This window comes from Pygocentrus nattereri, chromosome 16, assembly GCF_015220715.1.
Source record: "Pygocentrus nattereri isolate fPygNat1 chromosome 16, fPygNat1.pri, whole genome shotgun sequence".
NCBI classification, from domain to species: Eukaryota; Metazoa; Chordata; class Actinopteri; order Characiformes; family Serrasalmidae; genus Pygocentrus; species Pygocentrus nattereri.
In genome coordinates this window covers 34517983-34535906 of record NC_051226.1, presented here as the reverse complement: position 1 = coordinate 34535906, position 17924 = coordinate 34517983, and the positions used below count along the sequence as shown (strand labels likewise).

Genomic DNA, 17924 nt, shown 5'->3' with positions numbered 1-17924 from the left:
TATGATCTGAAGCTCAAGAAGAGTTGGGTTATAGCAAGACAATAATCCGAAGCATGATAGCAAGTTTACCAGAGAAACTAAGTGAAGGCTTGGAGTGGACTAGTCAAAGCTGTGGCAGGACCCTAAAAGGGCCGTTTATGCTCGAAAGCAAGTTTGGCTGAATTCAAGCAGTTCTGCACAGAAGACCCCCAGTCCCAGTGCACCCACAACAGCCGCAAGAAGCAGCAGGAAGCTGGTGCCTGAACCCTGTGCACTAACAAGAGCTGCAAGACATGGTGGGACCAGGCTACAGGAGGATGACAACTGCCAGAAGACATGTGAGACTCCAGAGCTTCGTCTCCTGTTCTGCAGGAGTTTTGTAGTAGTCCTGACGTTTGATCCCTGTGGCTGAGCTGCGGAATAGGGGAGGTGATGGGCAGGCACAGCAGCGGACTGTCTCTTTACCTCTTGGCTGAGGTGCTTGCACTGTCCTTTATAAGAGCCAGCTAATGCTTATAAGCCTCTGAGAAGTGGCCAGCTTCATGGTTTTGTGGTCTTGGTCTTGTATTCTGTGTGAAAATAAAAAGCAGAATTACGACTGCCACTGTCAGTCCTGCCTCCAGCGTCCTTCCTCCTCCTGGGGTACCACGTGCAACAGTGATCATTTAAAAACAGTGTTTTGTCTTATCTTCATTAGTAATTATCTGTGGACTGATGAGAGTAAGGACAGCACAGCATTGCACAATAAAGGTGAAATGTGAAACATGGTGGTGGTAGTATGACAGCGTGAAGACGTTTTGCTGATTCAGGACCTGGGCGACTTGCCATAATTCACAGAACCATCATTTCTGCTCTTTACCAAAATGTCCTACTGCAAAATGTCATTTGTGATCTGAAGCTCAAGAAGAGTTGGGTTATGCAGCAAGACAATGATCCGAAGCATGAAAGCAAGTTTACCAAAGAAACGGAATTGTAGGTTTGGAGAGGACTAGTCAAAGTACTGACTTGAACCCTACTGAGATACTGTTTCATCAGCCGCGAAAAGCAGCAGGAAGCCAGTGCCTGAACCCCATGCGCCAATGAGAGCTGCAAGACATGGCAGGAGGAGGACAATAGACACAAGAGGTGATGGGAAGGCAATGACTGCCACAATGAGACACCTGAGCTTTGCCTTCTGTTCTGCAGGAGTTGAGTACTACTCCTGACGTTGGATCCTGGTGGTCAAGCTGCGGAATGGGGGCAGTGATGGGCAGGCACAGCAGCAACTCTGTCTTTCCCTCTTGGATCAGGTGCTCACACTACCCTCAAGAGCCAACTGTTGATTTGGCTTCAGCATTGCGGGCACCTTTAAAAGGACCGAAGAGGGAAGCGAGAAAAGAAAGATGGTGAAGAAGGTGAAGAAGAGGGTGCAGGCAGGATGGAGTGGGTGGAGACGGATGTCAGGGCTGATGTGTGACAGAAGGATAGCAGCAAGAGTGAAAGGGAAGGTTTACAAGACAGCGTCCTGCTATGATGTATGGTTTGGAGACTGTGGCTCTGTCTAAAAGACAGGAGGCTGAGCTGGAGGTGGCGGAAATGAAGATGCTGAGATTTTCGTTGGGAGCGACAAGGATGGACAAGATTAGAAATGAGCAGATCAGAGGGACGGTGAAGGTGGAGCAGTTTGGAGATAAAGCCAGAGAGGCCAGGTTGAGATGGTTTGGACATGTGTTGAGGAGGAATAGTGGATATATTGGGCAAAGAATGTTGGAGATGGAGCTGCCGGGCAGAAGGAGAAGAGGTAGACTAGTTAGAAGCCACTAAAAAGTGGCCAGGTTCTTGGGTTTGTTGTCTTTGTCTTGTATTCTGTGTGAAAAAATAAAGAGGAATTACGGCTGCCACCATAAGTCCTGCCTCCAGCATCCTTCCTCCTCCTGGGGTACCATGTGCTACAGTGATCATTTCAAAATAAGTTTTTTGTTTCCTCTCTTGGTAATTTTCTGTTGACTGATAAGAGCAATGCCAGCACAGCATTCAACTATGTGAAACATGGTGGTGGTAGTATGACAGCGTGAAGATGCTTTACTGTTTCAGTCCTGGGCCATAATTGACTGAACCATGAATTCTGCTCTCTACCAAAATGTCCCACTGCAGTATGTGATCTGAAGCTCGAGAACAGCTGAGTTATGCGGCAAGACAACAATCCGAAGCATGAAAGCAGGTTCACCAAAGAAACTGAATTAGTGGCATTTAGTGTGACAGACACGCACAAAGAGAGGAATCAAAAGGGAGCAAATACTTTTTAACAACACTGTAGATCCAGCACCTCTGCCGTTCAGTGCTGCAGCCTTTGATGGCTGTTAGTACTCTAATGCACTCCGGGCAAAAGAACATAACATAAGAAAAGGCAGCTTGTTCTGTGGCTAGTGACAACAGCTTGTACAATCACGCCTGCTTCTGCTTCTTCCAACTAAATGCAAAACAAAATGGAACAAAAATGCACATGATGTGGGTGGCTTGACCACTCTTTTCAGCTCAGGGTGCCCAAAGTGCTTTGCACAAAAGAGAACCACACAGAATGAATAAAACTCAAGGTGCTCATCGTGTCAATTTACACATAAAATGTGCCTTTCCCATCGAAAACAATAGAAAAATGTGTCAAAAGTTTTTAAAAGGTTTTTTAGTGTTTGAGGTTAAAAAACTTTGTGTAACTGGTATGTGAACTAGCACTGTGTCCCACCAAAAGAAACTCCTGACCGCTCATGTGGGCATAGCACTGAGTCATGTGCTGTCTTAACACGTACACACACACACATGCTAACAGCTTGAGAGCTCTTTTGTGAATGAACAGGCCGTTCAGGATGTTCTTTGATGAACGTGGTTATCGCACAGTTTTACTCATACACTGAGCTGAACACATTTTTCTGTCTCCATGGCCTCCTCCCTCTGCCACTTTCTCATGAACCCCATGCTAGAGGTCAGTTTTGGGTCAGCCTGGAGCGGTAATGCATGTTCTCAGACATCTCTCTGAAGTTTGCACGGCAAAAAGTGCTGAATATATTTTTTCCTGAGGTGTTCAGTCAGCATGGACAGACATCGGTGCTGTTACATCTGTGCTTGGAGACTGTAGCCCATCTGTTGATGCACGGTTTGCTAGCTGTCCTTCATCATTGGTCAGTTTCAAAGTATGTGTTTCTGATAAAGTGGCCAGTGAGTGGAAGCACAAGGTGGGTGTTTCCAATAAAGTGGCCATTGAGTGGAAGCACAAGGTGGGTGTTTCTAATAAAGTGGCCATTGAGTGGAAGCACAAGGTGGGTGTTTCTAATAAAGTGGCCATTGAGTGGAAGCACAAGGTGGGTGTTTCTAATAAAGTGGCCATTGAGTGGAAGCACAAGGTGGGTGTTGCCAAAAAAGTGGCCAGGGAGTGAGCAGAAGGCAGAAGTTCATCTCATGCTCTTAGGGAGGATAAAGAAGAGCACAGCATTAATGATATTGCGTAATGTAAGGAAGAGGCAGTGGGTCGATGCAGTCGCACATTAACGTCTCTCAATGAAATGCTGTAGATCTCAAAGACCGAATGAGACGAGAAAATGCACTGAAACGCTCTCACACGTTTCTGACAGGCCTCTATTTATTTACCGTATCTTATTACACTCATTTAGCTCTGTGTCAGGCTTTTGGGCAGGCTGGGCAGCTTGGAGCGCTTCCCATATCCACAGAAGTTGATTACTAATGGCTCCATTTCCATGTGTGCAAACATTTCTGGCCCAGCCTGTGGAATGGCTTTGATTTCTTTCAGTTTCGCTGGAGAACGCCTACAGCAGTGCAGCTGCAGCCAGCCTACAAACTGCCCGGATGCAGAACTTACTGTATGCATGCTGCCTGGACCCTTTACCACAAACCCCTCTTTTGTAGTTCCACCTTGCTGGTGTACAGTTAGAGCCTGTAGCACATCTGTTGATGCACAGTTTGTGTTCTACATCTGGTAGCTCCTCATCAGTGGTCAGTTTCTGACCACAGAGCCATGTCAGTGTCACTGCAGTGCTGAGAATGGTGCACCACCCCAAACAACATCTGGACATCAGCGGTTCTGTGGTCAGAAACAATAATGTGATTGTGATCACAGCAGCTCAAATAACTGAAAGGCTGAAATGTTGTTCTTGTGCTTTCACCATTTCTTGCCGTCTACGGAGCCTTGAGTCTGGGTCAATATGAAGGTTTTGTGAGTCTCTTAAGGGCTAAAAATTCCTAATAATGGATAAACTGGATTACATTTTATTTCATATTTAGGTTTTATACTTCAATATTTTTACTTAACCTGTGTAGAAGAAACGGAGAGCATTTTTTTGTAAAACCTCTCTCAGCCGCATCTCATTCGCCAGCTTCTGGTTTGAATTTTCCCGTTCCACCTTAAATGATACATGAGGTGTTAGAATGTAACTGCTGCACCGTTTAAGGTGGAACGGGAAAATTAGAATGAGAAACTGACTTCAGCTGCTTTAGTGTCCGTTTCTGGCTGCAGATGAAACGTATTAGGAGACCAGGTGGAGTGATTATAAACGCAAAGTCCATTCGTCTCCAAATTATCGGTGTTCGTCTTAAATCTCTCTCATTGCATTTCATTAGCTACTAGCTAGGCGAGATTATTATCTGCGTTGCTATGGTGACCAGCAGTCTGCGCTGATCTCCAGGGTTAAAGGGTGAATCAGCAGTTCTACATTAACTCCAGCGTTTAAGACCATTTACTGTTAAACTGAGTTGAAGGATCAGCAGAGCTTTATTTTACTGTAGAGGAGGTTTATTTTATTATTACCTACTGATCTGATTCAGCTGTGGAGCCACAACAGGACAGTAAAAGAGCCCATTATTGGCAATACTTTCAGTAATACTGACATAGCTGTAAGTAAGGGGACGTCTGTATCAGCCAGCTCTAATAGAATCTATACTGGCTCTAATAGAGTCCTTGTGTAACATGTACCATTGCAAAGTTCAAGTGTAGTTAGATAATATTGTGATGATTGTGCTCTGTTTTGCAGGTTAAGCGCGGTCAGCACTATGACTGATGGGGACTACGATTTTCTGATCAAGCTCCTGGCTCTGGGCGACTCGGGAGTGGGCAAGACCACCTTTCTGTATCGCTACACAGACAACAAGTTCAACCCCAAATTCATCACCACCGTGGGCATCGACTTCAGGGAAAAGAGAGTGGTCAGTTCGCTCCCTCGGACGTTTCTCTCTCTCATTTTCACCGTTTCTGTTTAGTCAGTCAAGGGAACTTGACACTGATTCAGGTTGAACTTCTTGACGAATCGGCCGGGATTCTCTCTTTTTGCTGGGGAGACAAAATCCCACGCAAACCGTCATTAATGAACTTTTAAAACATATTCTGATTCTTTTTGGCGCCTTAATAAACCGAATGCAAGATTTTTGAAGTGGATGAAGTTCAGTTCTGATTCAGATTCAAATTCAGAGATTCGGATTCACTGGAAACTCACAAATGTCTCCCCGTAGCTGAAACCAGAGAGAGAGAGAGAGAGAAAGAGAGAGACTGAGGGGGGGGGGGGGGGGGGGGAAGAGAGAGAGGGGGAGAGTGAGAGTGAGAGAGAGAGAGTGTGAGTGAGGGGGAGGGGGGAGAGAGAGAGAAAGAGGAAGAGAAAGAGAGAGAAAGGGAGAAAGAGAGGTAGAGGGAGAGAGGGGGGAGCAGAGAGAGAGAGAGAAAAAGGAAGAGAGAGAAGGAGAGAGAGGGAGAGAGCAAGAGAAAGGGAGAGAGAGAGACGGGGAGAGTGAGAGTGAGAGAGAGGGGGGAGAGAGAGAGAAAAAGGAAGAGAGTGAAGGAGAGAGAGAGGGAGAGAGAGAGAAAGGGAGAGAGGAGGAGAAAGAGGGAGAGAGAGAGAGAAAGGGAGAGTGAGAGAGCGAGGGGGGGGAGAGAAAAAGGAAGAGAGAGAGGGAGAGAGAGAGGGGGGGAGAGAAAGAAAGAGGAAGAGAGAGAGAGAGGGAGAGAGAGAGGGGGGAGAGAAAAAGGAAGAGAGAGAGAAGGAGAGAGAAAGAAAGAGGAAGAGAGAGAGAGGGAGAGAAAGGGAGAGTGAGAGAGAGAGAGAGAGAGAGAGAAAGGGAGAGTGAAAGTGAGAAGAGAGTGAGAGGGAGAGAGAGAGAGAGAGAGAAAGGGTGAGTGAGAGAGAGAGAAAGGGAGAGAGAGAGTGAGAGAGAGAAAGGGAGAGTGAGAGAGAGAAAGGGAGAGAGAGAGAGAGAGAGAGAGAGAGAAAGGGAGAGTGAGAGAGAGAAGAGCGCTTGATGGAAAGTGACCCTGATCAGTACTGAGCTCAAATTATTCATGTGTAGGTGCACAGACTCCCTGTGTGTGAATAGTGACTAACGTAAGTGTGTGTGTGTGTGTGTGTGTGTGTGTGTGTGTTAGTGTGTGTGTGTGTGTGTGTGTTAGTGTTAGTGTGTGTGTGTGTGTGTTAGTGTGTGTGTGTGTGTGTGTGTTCTGTGGCCTCCCACAAAAGTGCAAAGTGGAGGTGCAAATGTTGCTAATGAGACATAAAGCATGCACTTTCGCACCCTCACAGCCCCCCACACAGGGTTGGTATAGAAATATAAACCAAGTGTGACGCCCACATGCAAATCACATGCAAACTGCTCTTCTTGACGCAGACGTCCAGCTGGCTGTGCTGTTTGTGTTGTCATGGGCAAACTGGAGACAACTGAACTGAACTGAACTGAAACTGATCTTAATTAAATCAAACTGAACTAAAGTGAACCGAAATGAAGGGAACCGATTTTAACTGAAATAAACCTGATTGAACAGAGCTAAACTGAACTGAGCCGAACTGAACTGAACTGAATTGAACTGAAACAATCGAAACTGAACTGAACTGAACCCAACCGAAGTAAACTGAACTGATCTGCAACGCACCGAACCAAACTGAAACAATCTGAACTGAACCAAACCAAACCAAGCTGACTTGAACTGAACTGAACCAAATCAAAATCATCTAAACCGACCCAAAACTAAATGAAGCAATGTGAACTGAACTGAATTTGACTGACTTGAGCCAAACTGAACTGACCTGAAGCAATCTTAACTGAACTGGATTGAATTTAACTGAATTGAGCTGAACTGAACTGGAATGAACTGAACCAGTCTCAGCTGAACTGAACTAAACCAAACTGCCCATATTAAAGCACATTTGCATTTGACAAGGTGTCTTCTTTAAGCACAGTGGTGGTCGGCCTTCAAACCCGTGTGTTGATGTGTTTGTGTGTGTTTTCCAGGTGTACAGTACTAACAGCCCCAATGGGACCACGGGGAAGTCGTTCAAAGTTCACCTGCAGCTGTGGGACACAGCAGGACAGGAAAGGTATGAGCCATGTTCAACCGTTTATGGTAAAGAGCATAAAACTTAAAAAGGCAATATGTCTGCAATGGGACAAGGATGGGCTGAGGCACGCTACTTTACCAGTGAATGATACAACAGTTTAACAACAACATTCGTAGTCAATTTAAGCGTCCAGTTGCCAATTCTGTTGTCGGCTAGCATGGCTTTGGCATCCCCTTGCATTAAACTCAACCTGAGAACTTGTAGAGAGTAGAATTCCCACTCTGTAATGTGTCCCGGGTTTCTCAAACGCTAGGGGGCGCTCCCGAGCAAGTCCAAAATGAATGGGTTAACATGAAGCATTTGATCGAAATGCTTAATCACTTTTAATGTAAAAGAATACGTTCATTTCCTGAATACAGAACAGCATAAAACATTTTCCCGCTGCTATTTCACAGCAAGTCACAGCAAGTAACACCTCAGCATTCTGCTGTCCAAAACCTGTTTGCTGTAAAAAAAAGGACAAAACAGGTCCGTTTTCATTGCTTTTTTAGTGAAATACAAACTTCTACTTTCTAAAATAAAAGAAAAGGTCGGGCAAGTGATTAGGAACTGTTTGAACTTTCAGTTTTTAGCGGTTTAGCTCCATTTACAAAGCTCCATTCATTGAAGACTCGCTCGCAGGCGCCCTCTGGCAGTTTGTGGGCATGTTTTTGATATAACGAGGGAAACAAGAAGAGGCCAGGCTCCTCATAAACTGCCCTGCCTCTCGCTCAGCCTTCTAAGGATAGGGCCAATGCTTCAACATTTAGGAGTGTCTGTTGAAAAGTTTGAGCATGTCCTGGAAATGTGAGAGAAATCTAGCCATTCGAAACTCTGCGTTACAAATAAAGGCACCCCTGAAATTCCTCAGAGCAAAACCAAATTACATACAGAACAGTGCAGATGTCTTAGGCAGCCACGAAGTTGGTTTAAAACTACTCATCTGGGCAAGAAGTGAGCTAGAGTGAAACACTCTAGCTGTGTCCCAATTCAGGGGCTGCGTCTATATTTATGTTTCTTTGCGTTCATTCAAAATGTTATATAGGCTGTGTCCCAATTCAGGGGCTGCATCCTTCGGAGGCTGCATTTGAAGGCCCATCGCGTCACATTGGCACAACTACGCTGTCCCATTCCGAAGGCTCCTTCATGTGCTTCAGAGAAATTCTTTTCCATGGCAGTGAAGGATCCAACGGGTGGATTCTTCGCCAGCCAACTAGGTTCATTGAGTGCTGGCAAGGACGTTCGAGAACTTGATGGCATCAGCTGAGCGTTCAGCCTTCGCAGGTCTACACAGCCTTCGAAGGACACGCCTGAGTAGACCACGTCCCTCGAAGGCTGTTAGCGTAAGTTTTGCTTCAGACCACATTGGCTTCTTTTTTCGTATGTTTAGCTATTCGGCTCGACTTGCTCCTTTATTGATGCCGCCGTGTTCTCGAATCCTCGCCAGCACACAATGACCCTCGGGACATCCCCCTGTTGGATCCTCCGTTGCCATGGAAAAGATGGACACATTTCTCGGCCGCAGACGAAGGAGCCTTTGAAATGGGACGGCCTAGTCACACCGCTGTGACGCAATCGGCCTTCAATTGCTACTTTTAAAGCACACAAAGGCAAAGCAGTGCACTGTGCTGGTCTTTCATTCTCTGAGCTTTTCGTCCTGATTGAGCTTTTTCTCATGACGTTCTCCACTAACGCCTGTCCATCAAACTCTGCCCTCAGCTGACTGAGAGAGCAGCGTACAGACATTAGTGACAGTCCGAGCCGTTTTCATTCTTCACACCTTTCCCAGCAGATGGCTGGATAACCGAAAAAGGGAAGGATCATATGATCCCGCGATGAGCCGGATTCACTCTGAAATGCCGAAACTATTTCTGAAAGTATGAGTCATGACGTCGTTGCGCAGCACGGCTATTTTTAGCGCTCGGCGTGAAGGTTTGAGATATTAGTTTTGGGATTTGAGCAAAGGGCCTCAGCCGAACCTGAAAGAAGCCTCTGTTTTAAGCCGATTTGCTGCCTTAGGGAGCATCTGCATAGGTTCTTTCCTACTCTTAGCCCAATATGAGAAAGTAGTATCTGGAGTCAATGGCCTTTTGTGCCTCCAGTTTGCTCAGTGCCCATTGGCAATTGGCTGGACTGTAAAATAAGGTCACACTGATACTGACACCGTAGGAGTATCGGCGCTGAAACTGCCACCTAAAGACGGTATCGGAATCGGCGATGCTTGACCAGTTTCTATGACCAAAGACACATTTTTATCCTCATAATCTGAATGGATTGTTTGGTTGTTCGCATAAATGCAAACATTTTCATCATTGAATCTGAAATGTCGAAATCTGTTTACAGTTTTACGTCTACAGTTCAAAGCCTGAAATCACAGTTTTTATTAATAACCTGTACAAGTTTATCATAGGAAATTAATACAGATGGAGACGTATTAGAGCTGTAGATGATTATAAAAGGATCGAGAAACTGTAGAACATCAAGAAAGACGTTCTGATAAAACGAACATCCAGAAACAAAATTATATGCAGAATGTTGTAATAAAATTCATGTGAAGAAATTTTGATAAAATTAATACCCTGAATGAATGAAATTCTAATAAAATTGATGTCATCAAAAAGTTCTAATACCAAATATCTATATTCACTTGTTTATAATGTGAATAAAACTAATGAAAATATTTTCTGGAATGTCAGTATAATAAAATGATTCTGTAAGAAATTGTAATAAAATGTGTATCTAGAATACATTTCTAATAAAATTGACATCTTGAAAAATGTTCAAATGCAATTCATTTCTAGAATTAAGTTCTAATGCATAATCTGAATGAAGTAAAACTAATACAATTACATTCAATGTGTATTAAATTTGAACAAAATTCATATCTAGAATAAAGTTCTAGTAAAATGTATAGCCTGAATGAATATTTCAGATTATTGTATTATAATACAATTAATACATAGAATGCAATTTTAATAAATTTGCTATCTTAAAAAGTTATAATGAAATTCCTATCTAAAACGAGGCTCTAATAAAATTTTGAACCTGGAGTAACACTAATAAAATGATTTTCTAGAATGACAGTCTAATAAAATTAACATTTTATTCAGTTGTAATACAACTGATGTCGTGAAAAACGTTTTAATGACATTCATATCTAGAATTAAGTTCCAATGAAATTTATAACCTGAATGAAGTAAAACTTATAAAATTATTTTCCACCTGTATCAAATAGTAATACAATTAACATCTAAAGTTGTAATACAATTGATATCCTGAAAAACGTTTTAATGAAACTTCTAGAATTAAGTTCCAATGAAATTTAGAACCTGAATGAAGTGAATCTAATAAAAAATATTTTCTGGAATGTCAGTATAATAAAATGACCCTGTATGAAATTGTAATAAAACCCATATCTAGAATAAAACTAATACAATTTATGTCATATTTATAATGGAATCTATGTCTAGAATTAAGTTAATAAAATGAAAAACATGAATGAAGTAAAACTTATAAAATCATTTTCCAGACTAATAGTTTATTAAAATTATCATATGTTAAATGGTAATAAAATTAATATCTAGGATAAAGTTCTAATAAAATTGATATCATGAAAAAGGTTCTAATAAAATTCATATCTAGAATAAAGTCCTGATAAGTTTTGTAAACTGAATGAAGTAAAAATAATCAAATATTTGTATTAATAGCTACAATAATATTCTTATAAAATTGATATATGCAGCAGTAAAAATTCACAGGCAGTATCTGTAACTGTGTTCCTCAGTGTAAGAGGGAGCAGTGGGGGGGGATTTTAAATATGCAGTCATTTTCATAATCTTGACTCTGTTACGTTACCATCATCTTACTCTTCATCACAGGTTCAGAAGCCTGACCACGGCCTTCTTCAGAGACGCGATGGGCTTCCTGCTGATGTTCGACCTGACCAGCCAGCAGAGCTTCCTGAACGTCCGCAACTGGATGAGTCAGTAACGCGGCAGCGCCGCCGTCTTTACTCTGAGCTCAGTGCAGCTTCAGTAAAATTACTTTAACACTCGTTTACATGCAAAATAGCGAAAACTGCACAATCGCACAAACATTTTCTTTCTCTTCATGTTTTCTCCTTTTTCTTTATCTGCTTCTCGATCTTCTCTTTTTCACTTTATCTTCGTCTAATTTTTCTCTTCGTATCTCTTGTCCTTTTTCTTCTCCTCCTTTTTCTTACTCTATGCTCTTCTGTCTCCTCCTTTTCCTCCTGTTTCTTTTTCTTCTGTTTCTTTCTCTTTATTTTCTTCTTTCGTTGTCTTTTTCACCTTTTTTGTTTTTTTCTTTTCTTCTTTTTATTTTTCTTCTTCTTTGTCTTTTTCTTCTTTTTTCCTTCTTTTATTCCTGCTTTTTCCTTTTCCTTCTTCTTCGTCTTTTCCTTTTTTCTTTCTTTCAGCCTCTTCACCTTTTTCTGTCTCTTTTTGTATTTTCTTCTTTGTTTTCTCCTTTTTTATTGTTCCTCATCTAGTTGTTTTTCTCTGTATCTCTTCTTCTTCTTCTTCTTCTGCATGTTCCAGACCGAGGAAAGTCTACGTGAAGCATATTTGATTTTATTAATATAAAGTTATGGTTAATATTTACGGTTATCATGATCACAGCTGCCGATCAAGTTATATTGTCTTGCAGAAATTGTGGTTTTAGCTTTAAGCAACTGCTAAATTAGGATTTTTAAAAGTTAGTTTTTCATTTTCTTGATCTGAGATTTTCTTTGACCGAAGAAACATTTTTATCCTGATAATCTGAGCAGATTGTTTATTTGTTTGCGTAAACAAACCAGCACGGCTACGTTGACAAGAAATGTCTGTTACTGTATCATTCACTTTGATCCTGCATTGATCATGGCATTGAATAAAAATCTTAAAATAGCTTTTAGTGTTAAGTTTATATTTCAATCTACACATTTGAAGTTATTATTATGTATAAAATCTCTGAAATGGTAAACGACTGTGATTTAAACGTGTGTCTGTTCTCTGGACTGTAGCTGTAGGTGGTGATCACTGTTGGTAATCTGAGCGGCTGATTGGCCTTTGATCCTGACTGTGTGTCTGGTTGCTGTGCGTGCAGGTCAGCTACAGGCTAACGCTTACTGCGAAAACCCAGACATCGTTCTCGTCGGCAACAAAGCTGACCTGGCGGACCAGAGGGAGGTCCAGGAGAAGCAAGCGAAAGAGCTGGCGGACAAATATGGGTGAGTGTGTATGTGATGCCTGAGCCCCTCTTTCACATCATGAACAGATTCTTCAGATTAATGTGGAAAATGGTTCTATATAGCACCAAGATTATAACAATAGCGGAACCTTTTTTAGTGCTATATAGAACCCTTATGAAAAAGGTCAGTGGACACAGTATGTTTGAGATCTACCTGAAAGTCTAACATGAGTTGGCATGGAATGACCCATATGCACTATTTAGCCACAAGTATGTGGTCACCTGGCATCATCATGACCTTGTCGGACGTCTTATTCCAAATCCATAGGCATAAATGTGATGTGATAGCTTCCACTCTTCTGGGATGCTTTCCAAGATTTTGGAGTGTGTCTGTGGGAATTTGTTCCATTCAGTCAAAAGAGCCTTTGCTCACAATCGACGCTCCAGTTCAATATGAATTCACACTCATTTCATTAAGCTCAAATGCACAGTTCTTGTTACTTCTAGAGACAGTTTGGAACTCTTAGTGAGTAACAGAAGAGACTCAGTGGCCTCACTCTGTGAGATTGCAGTGTTTACTGATTTATGGCTGAGCTTCTATATGCTTCCCAATAATAGCATTTACGGTTGTCTAGGGCAGACCTAGCCAGGCAGAAATTTCACAAACTGACTTGCAAAGGTGGCCTTGTGCCACGTTTAAAGTCACTGAGCTCTTCAGTACGACAGATTCTACTGCCTGTGTGCCACTGAGATTGCAAGACTATGTGCTTGGCTTGATTTTATACGCCTGTCAGCAATGGGTGTGGCTGAAACGCCTGAACTCAATAAGTAGGAGGGGTGTCCACATACTTTTGGCCACCCCTGCCCCAGTTGTTAAATTAATAGTACAAAATGGACTTTCCGTTTGGGTACAATAAATCTAATCTAATACTTAACATGCACGTAATAAGTTGGCAGGAAAAGCTGTTTTTGCAAAAGTTGTTCTGCTAGTCATTGTTTTCTGAATGGGGGTTCACAGATTATGTGGCATGTGGTGATTAACCTCTGCCATAATGATCGACTGCTCTGCTTTAGTAGCCGGTAACATTTTATTTTTTAACTTTTTTCTCAGTGAATTTCAACTGTAATTTAACACAGTATACCAACCCTGTAATTACGCACTAGGCCTGCTTGGTTTTCTGTATAATGAGTGTGATAACGTGTGAAAATCAGTCAGGTGAACCAAAGCTGGAACAAAAGAATGAATCATGTCGCGTTTTTACTTTTGTGCTGTTCATCACTTCAGTGGTATGATTTTGGAGATGATTATGCCCGTCATAATTGTTACATATTCATCTGAATGCAATTATTAGAGCTGATCACAGTTGTTATCTTTCACAGTCACAGCCAAAATGTGAATTGGATGCGTTTCATCTGCTGAGTCAAGGCACATCTAAACCTGCAGGCATCTAAATGTGCAGGACGCATTTTGACATCAGAAAGACATTGGACTCCAACTTTAGACAGACGTTGAATTTAAGTTGAAAGTCACGCTGACGTTAAACCCAACGTTGGCTTGATGTCACCATCCGACGGATGTTGGACAGAGGTTGATTTTTAGTTGAAAATGAAAATTGGGCTGAAACGTAAACCAACGTTGGCTTGATGTCACGCTCCGATGTTGGACAGACGTTGATTTTTAATTGAAAATGAAAATCAGACTGATGCCTAACCCAACATTGGCTTGACATCACATTCTGACGTTGGACAGACGTTGATTTTTAGTTGAAAATGAAAATTGGGCTGAAACGTAAACCAACGTTGACTTGACGTCATCCTCTGATGTTGGACAGACGTCGATTTTTAATTGAAAATGAAAATCAGACTGATGACTATTTGTTAGTGACATATACCTTATGCTAATTTCTGGGTGTAAGCTTTCATTATTCATTAGCTACATTAGCCTAGTAGCTCCAACACCAAAACCACCAAAAACCAAAAGAAGCAAACTCCAGACACGAAAGACGTCTTGTACTGTTAACCAGGTTTGATGTTAAAGACTCAAATCTACATTCATTCTCTATCCTCTTCTCTCCAGCATCCCATACTTTGAGACGAGTGCAGCCACAGGCGCACAAGTAGACAAGGCGGTGGTCACTCTGCTGGACCTGGTGATGAAGAGGATGGAGCAGTGCGTGGACAAGCCTGCAGCCGACGCCCAGAACACCGACGGCGCCAGCAAGCTGACTGCCGCCCCTGCCAGCGAAAAGAAATGCGCGTGTTAAAAAAACACCAGGCCGCTCTTTGTTCCCCCCTCTACCCCGCAGTGGACAAACATGGAATTGCAGCTCAGCCCCGCGCGTGCTGAAGTGGTCATGAAAAGTGCGGCGCTGGACAGCTTTCACTCCAACCCTGTCCGTCCTCGCTCACTGAATTCAAGACGTGTGGACTTTACTTGTTTTTCGGCTCCAATGCATTTTGGAGCATTTCTGAAATTGTCTCCGGTAAACAAACCCCCCCCCCATAAATTTATGACAGGATATCTATTAACTATGGCAAAGATAACTCTATGGGTTACACGCTATACAATCCACCTTTATGAAATGAATGTTTTGGTACTTTGTTTTTGTTTCTCATGCCTTGAATTATGTTAAAAAAAACAAACAAACAAAAAAAAACTAATATCTTTCTAATATCTTTCTTTTTTTTGCCTGTGCTATCATGTTTAGCAGCAAACAGCTCAGACACTAAAACATAGTCAGTGTTGGTCGAAAAAGCAGTGGCTGAATACTGTACACATTGTCCTAAACGTTACAGTACGTTTACATTAAATTACAGTACATATACAGTAACGTATTCAGAACACATTCACAGCACATCTTGGTAAGTTACACCGTTCCTCTGTTACGGGCTGGCAGGTTTCTTTGTTCATACAAGTCATGAAAAATGAGCTCATCCTTTAAATGACGTTTCTCCTCAGTCCAGTGCTTCGGTCCACTGCTGCCCCCACAATCCCCTGAGCAAAAGTCCAGTAAGCCGCCGATGCTAAACTTATCACTTGCAAGCATGTCCACCACTGAGACGATGATCATTCCTTTAAAAGAGCTCGGCAACTCTGAGGTAAGACACCGACTCTGAAAACATACTTATAACGGCCGAACTGCTGTTCATGTGCCAAAAACGGCTTTTGCCTCTGGTTTGACCGAGTTTGCCTGCGACGAACACCATTCGTAGAGTCAGCCTGAAAAAAACCCTGCATGCTTGTGGGCAAGCGTTCATATAAAGTTACTCTTAAGGTCCGAATGTCTGCCGGCACTGATTATGATTTTTTTCGCTTTTATTTTTCCTCTTATTTGCCGTCTTGTCCTGCAGAATTTCCGTCCCACCTTAAATGATACACGCACCAGAATGTAGCTGCTGCATCATTTAGCTTCGGCAAACCTAACGATCTTTTTTCAGCCTTTGCCATCTTCATAGCCCCATCACGCCCAGCTACTGAATGTATAAATTATTATTTTAACATATACCAGGCATCACATTAAGACCACCAGTTTCTACACTCACTGTCCACTTTATCAGCTCCACTTACTGTATAGCTGCACTTTGTAGTTCTACAGTTACAGACTGTAGTCCATCTGTTTCTCTGATACTCTGTTACCCTGTTCTTCAGTGGTCAGGACCCCCATGGACCCTCACAGAGCAGGTACTGTGTGGGTGGTGGATCATTCTCAGCACTGCAGTAACACTGATGTGGTGGTGGTGTGTTAGTGTGTGTTGTGCTGGTCTGAGTGGATCCCTGAGGGTCCTGACCACTGAAGAACGGGGTAACAGAGTATCAGAGAAACAGATGGACTACAGTCTGTAACTGTAGAACTACCAAGTTCACCTATACAGTAAGTGGAGCTGATAAAATGGACAGTGGGCGTAGAAACAAGGAGGTGGTCAGAATGTTATGCCTGACCGGTGTAGATGAACATATTTAGAGCTTTTTTCTTTTTGGGATATTGGCAGTGTTTACAGTCTAGTCTCTCTATTCTAACATATTCACCTAATCAAGGCCTTAAAGCGATAGTTTGGTATAAAATCACGTTTCCCTCCTTACCCCACATGTAGCCGATCAGCTAAGCCAGGTTTGGTATCTGTATTTCTTCAACATTGTTGGACCAAATGCTTCACAACGCCACAAATTCTGCGGTGAATGTTGTAGACCAACAATGTAATTAGCACTGGTGCTTTGAGGCTAATATAGCTAACAAGTAACGGAAGCTTATTAGCCAGTTAGCACTGGGCTAACTGGATGCCTAAATCATCAGACACTTGCCTCATACCGTCTGGAGTTGTTCAGTATCTCAAAGACTTGATTACGTAGTTTCTCACACCGTGTAAACATAGACTAAAATGCATTAGCGTAGCATATTCTGTTATTGCTACAGTTTTCAGCTATGCTAATATACATTGGTGCATTTTCATAGACAGCAGTACGTCATACGGTATGATGATGATGATGATGAAGAACCTTTATTGTCACTAGTCACAAGTACCAGCGAAATGGCCATCAACCCGTCCGAGCACATACAATATGACAAACGGCGGGGGAGACAGGACTGCTACAGTGGTATCAGAAACCACATTAGCAAGTTTCTTTCAGATTACTAAACAGAGGCAGTTCGAGACCGTTGATGCTAATTGTTGCGGTAGAAGCTACTTGCTAGCTACAAAGTTCGTCCAATAGGTGTAATTCACTCTAAAGGTCACATTTGCCGGTTTTGATCAAAGTTAGCTCAAGCAGTCTTTATGACAGATGATGCCTAGTATACGCATTTATATACATTTATGTAGGGTTACATCAGTTGTCATGACACGCTTATGTAGGAGTCATGTAGCCCTACATGTTGGGATAGTGTAGTGGGTAACACCTCTGCCTTCTACACTGTAGACTGGGGTTCAATCCCCCACCTGGGCAAACACCCTACACTATACCAATAAGAGTCCTTGGGCAAGACTCCTAACACCACCTTGGCCTACCTGTGTAAACTGATCAAATTGTAAGTCGCTCTGGACAAGAGCGTCAGCCAAAATGCCGTAAATGTAAATGTAGCCTTATGAACAGAACCCTACACTAAAGTGTTACCCAGATTTCTAAAAATTCCTCAACAAAGGCAGTTTAAGGTAGCTGTTGCTAATTGTTGAGGTGGAAGCTTACATGCCTTAGTAAGTTAGCAAAATTAGCAACAGCTGCCTTAAACTGCCTTTGTTGAGTGATTTTAAGAAACCTGGGTAACACCTTAGTGTAGGGTTCTGTTCATAAGGCTACATGACCCCTGCATAAGCTTGTCTTGACAACTGACATAACCCTATATAAGTGTTAATAAATGCTTATACTAGGCGTCATCTGTCATAAAGACTGCTTTAGCTAACTTTGATCAAAAGCGACAA

General features: G+C 42.4%; 1 protein-coding gene across 2 annotated transcripts in view; it reads left to right on the top strand.

Moving 5' to 3' along the window:
• rab27b (RAB27B, member RAS oncogene family) overlaps window positions 1-16122 on the top strand; it is a 60692-nt gene extending 44570 nt beyond the window's left edge. The window contains exons 2-6 of one of the 2 annotated variants that reach the window (XM_017717169.2): window positions 4995-5166; window positions 7234-7319; window positions 11198-11301; window positions 12426-12549; window positions 14587-16122. In XM_017717169.2, the coding sequence (XP_017572658.1) occupies window positions 5014-5166; window positions 7234-7319; window positions 11198-11301; window positions 12426-12549; window positions 14587-14773 (654 nt within the window). In that variant the 5' untranslated portion in view covers window positions 4995-5013 and the 3' untranslated portion in view covers window positions 14774-16122. The remainder of the gene's footprint in view (window positions 1-4994; window positions 5167-7233; window positions 7320-11197; window positions 11302-12425; window positions 12550-14586) is intronic. The other variant, XM_017717168.2, reaches the window with a different exon arrangement.
• The last annotated feature ends 1802 nt before the right edge of the window (window positions 16123-17924 follow it).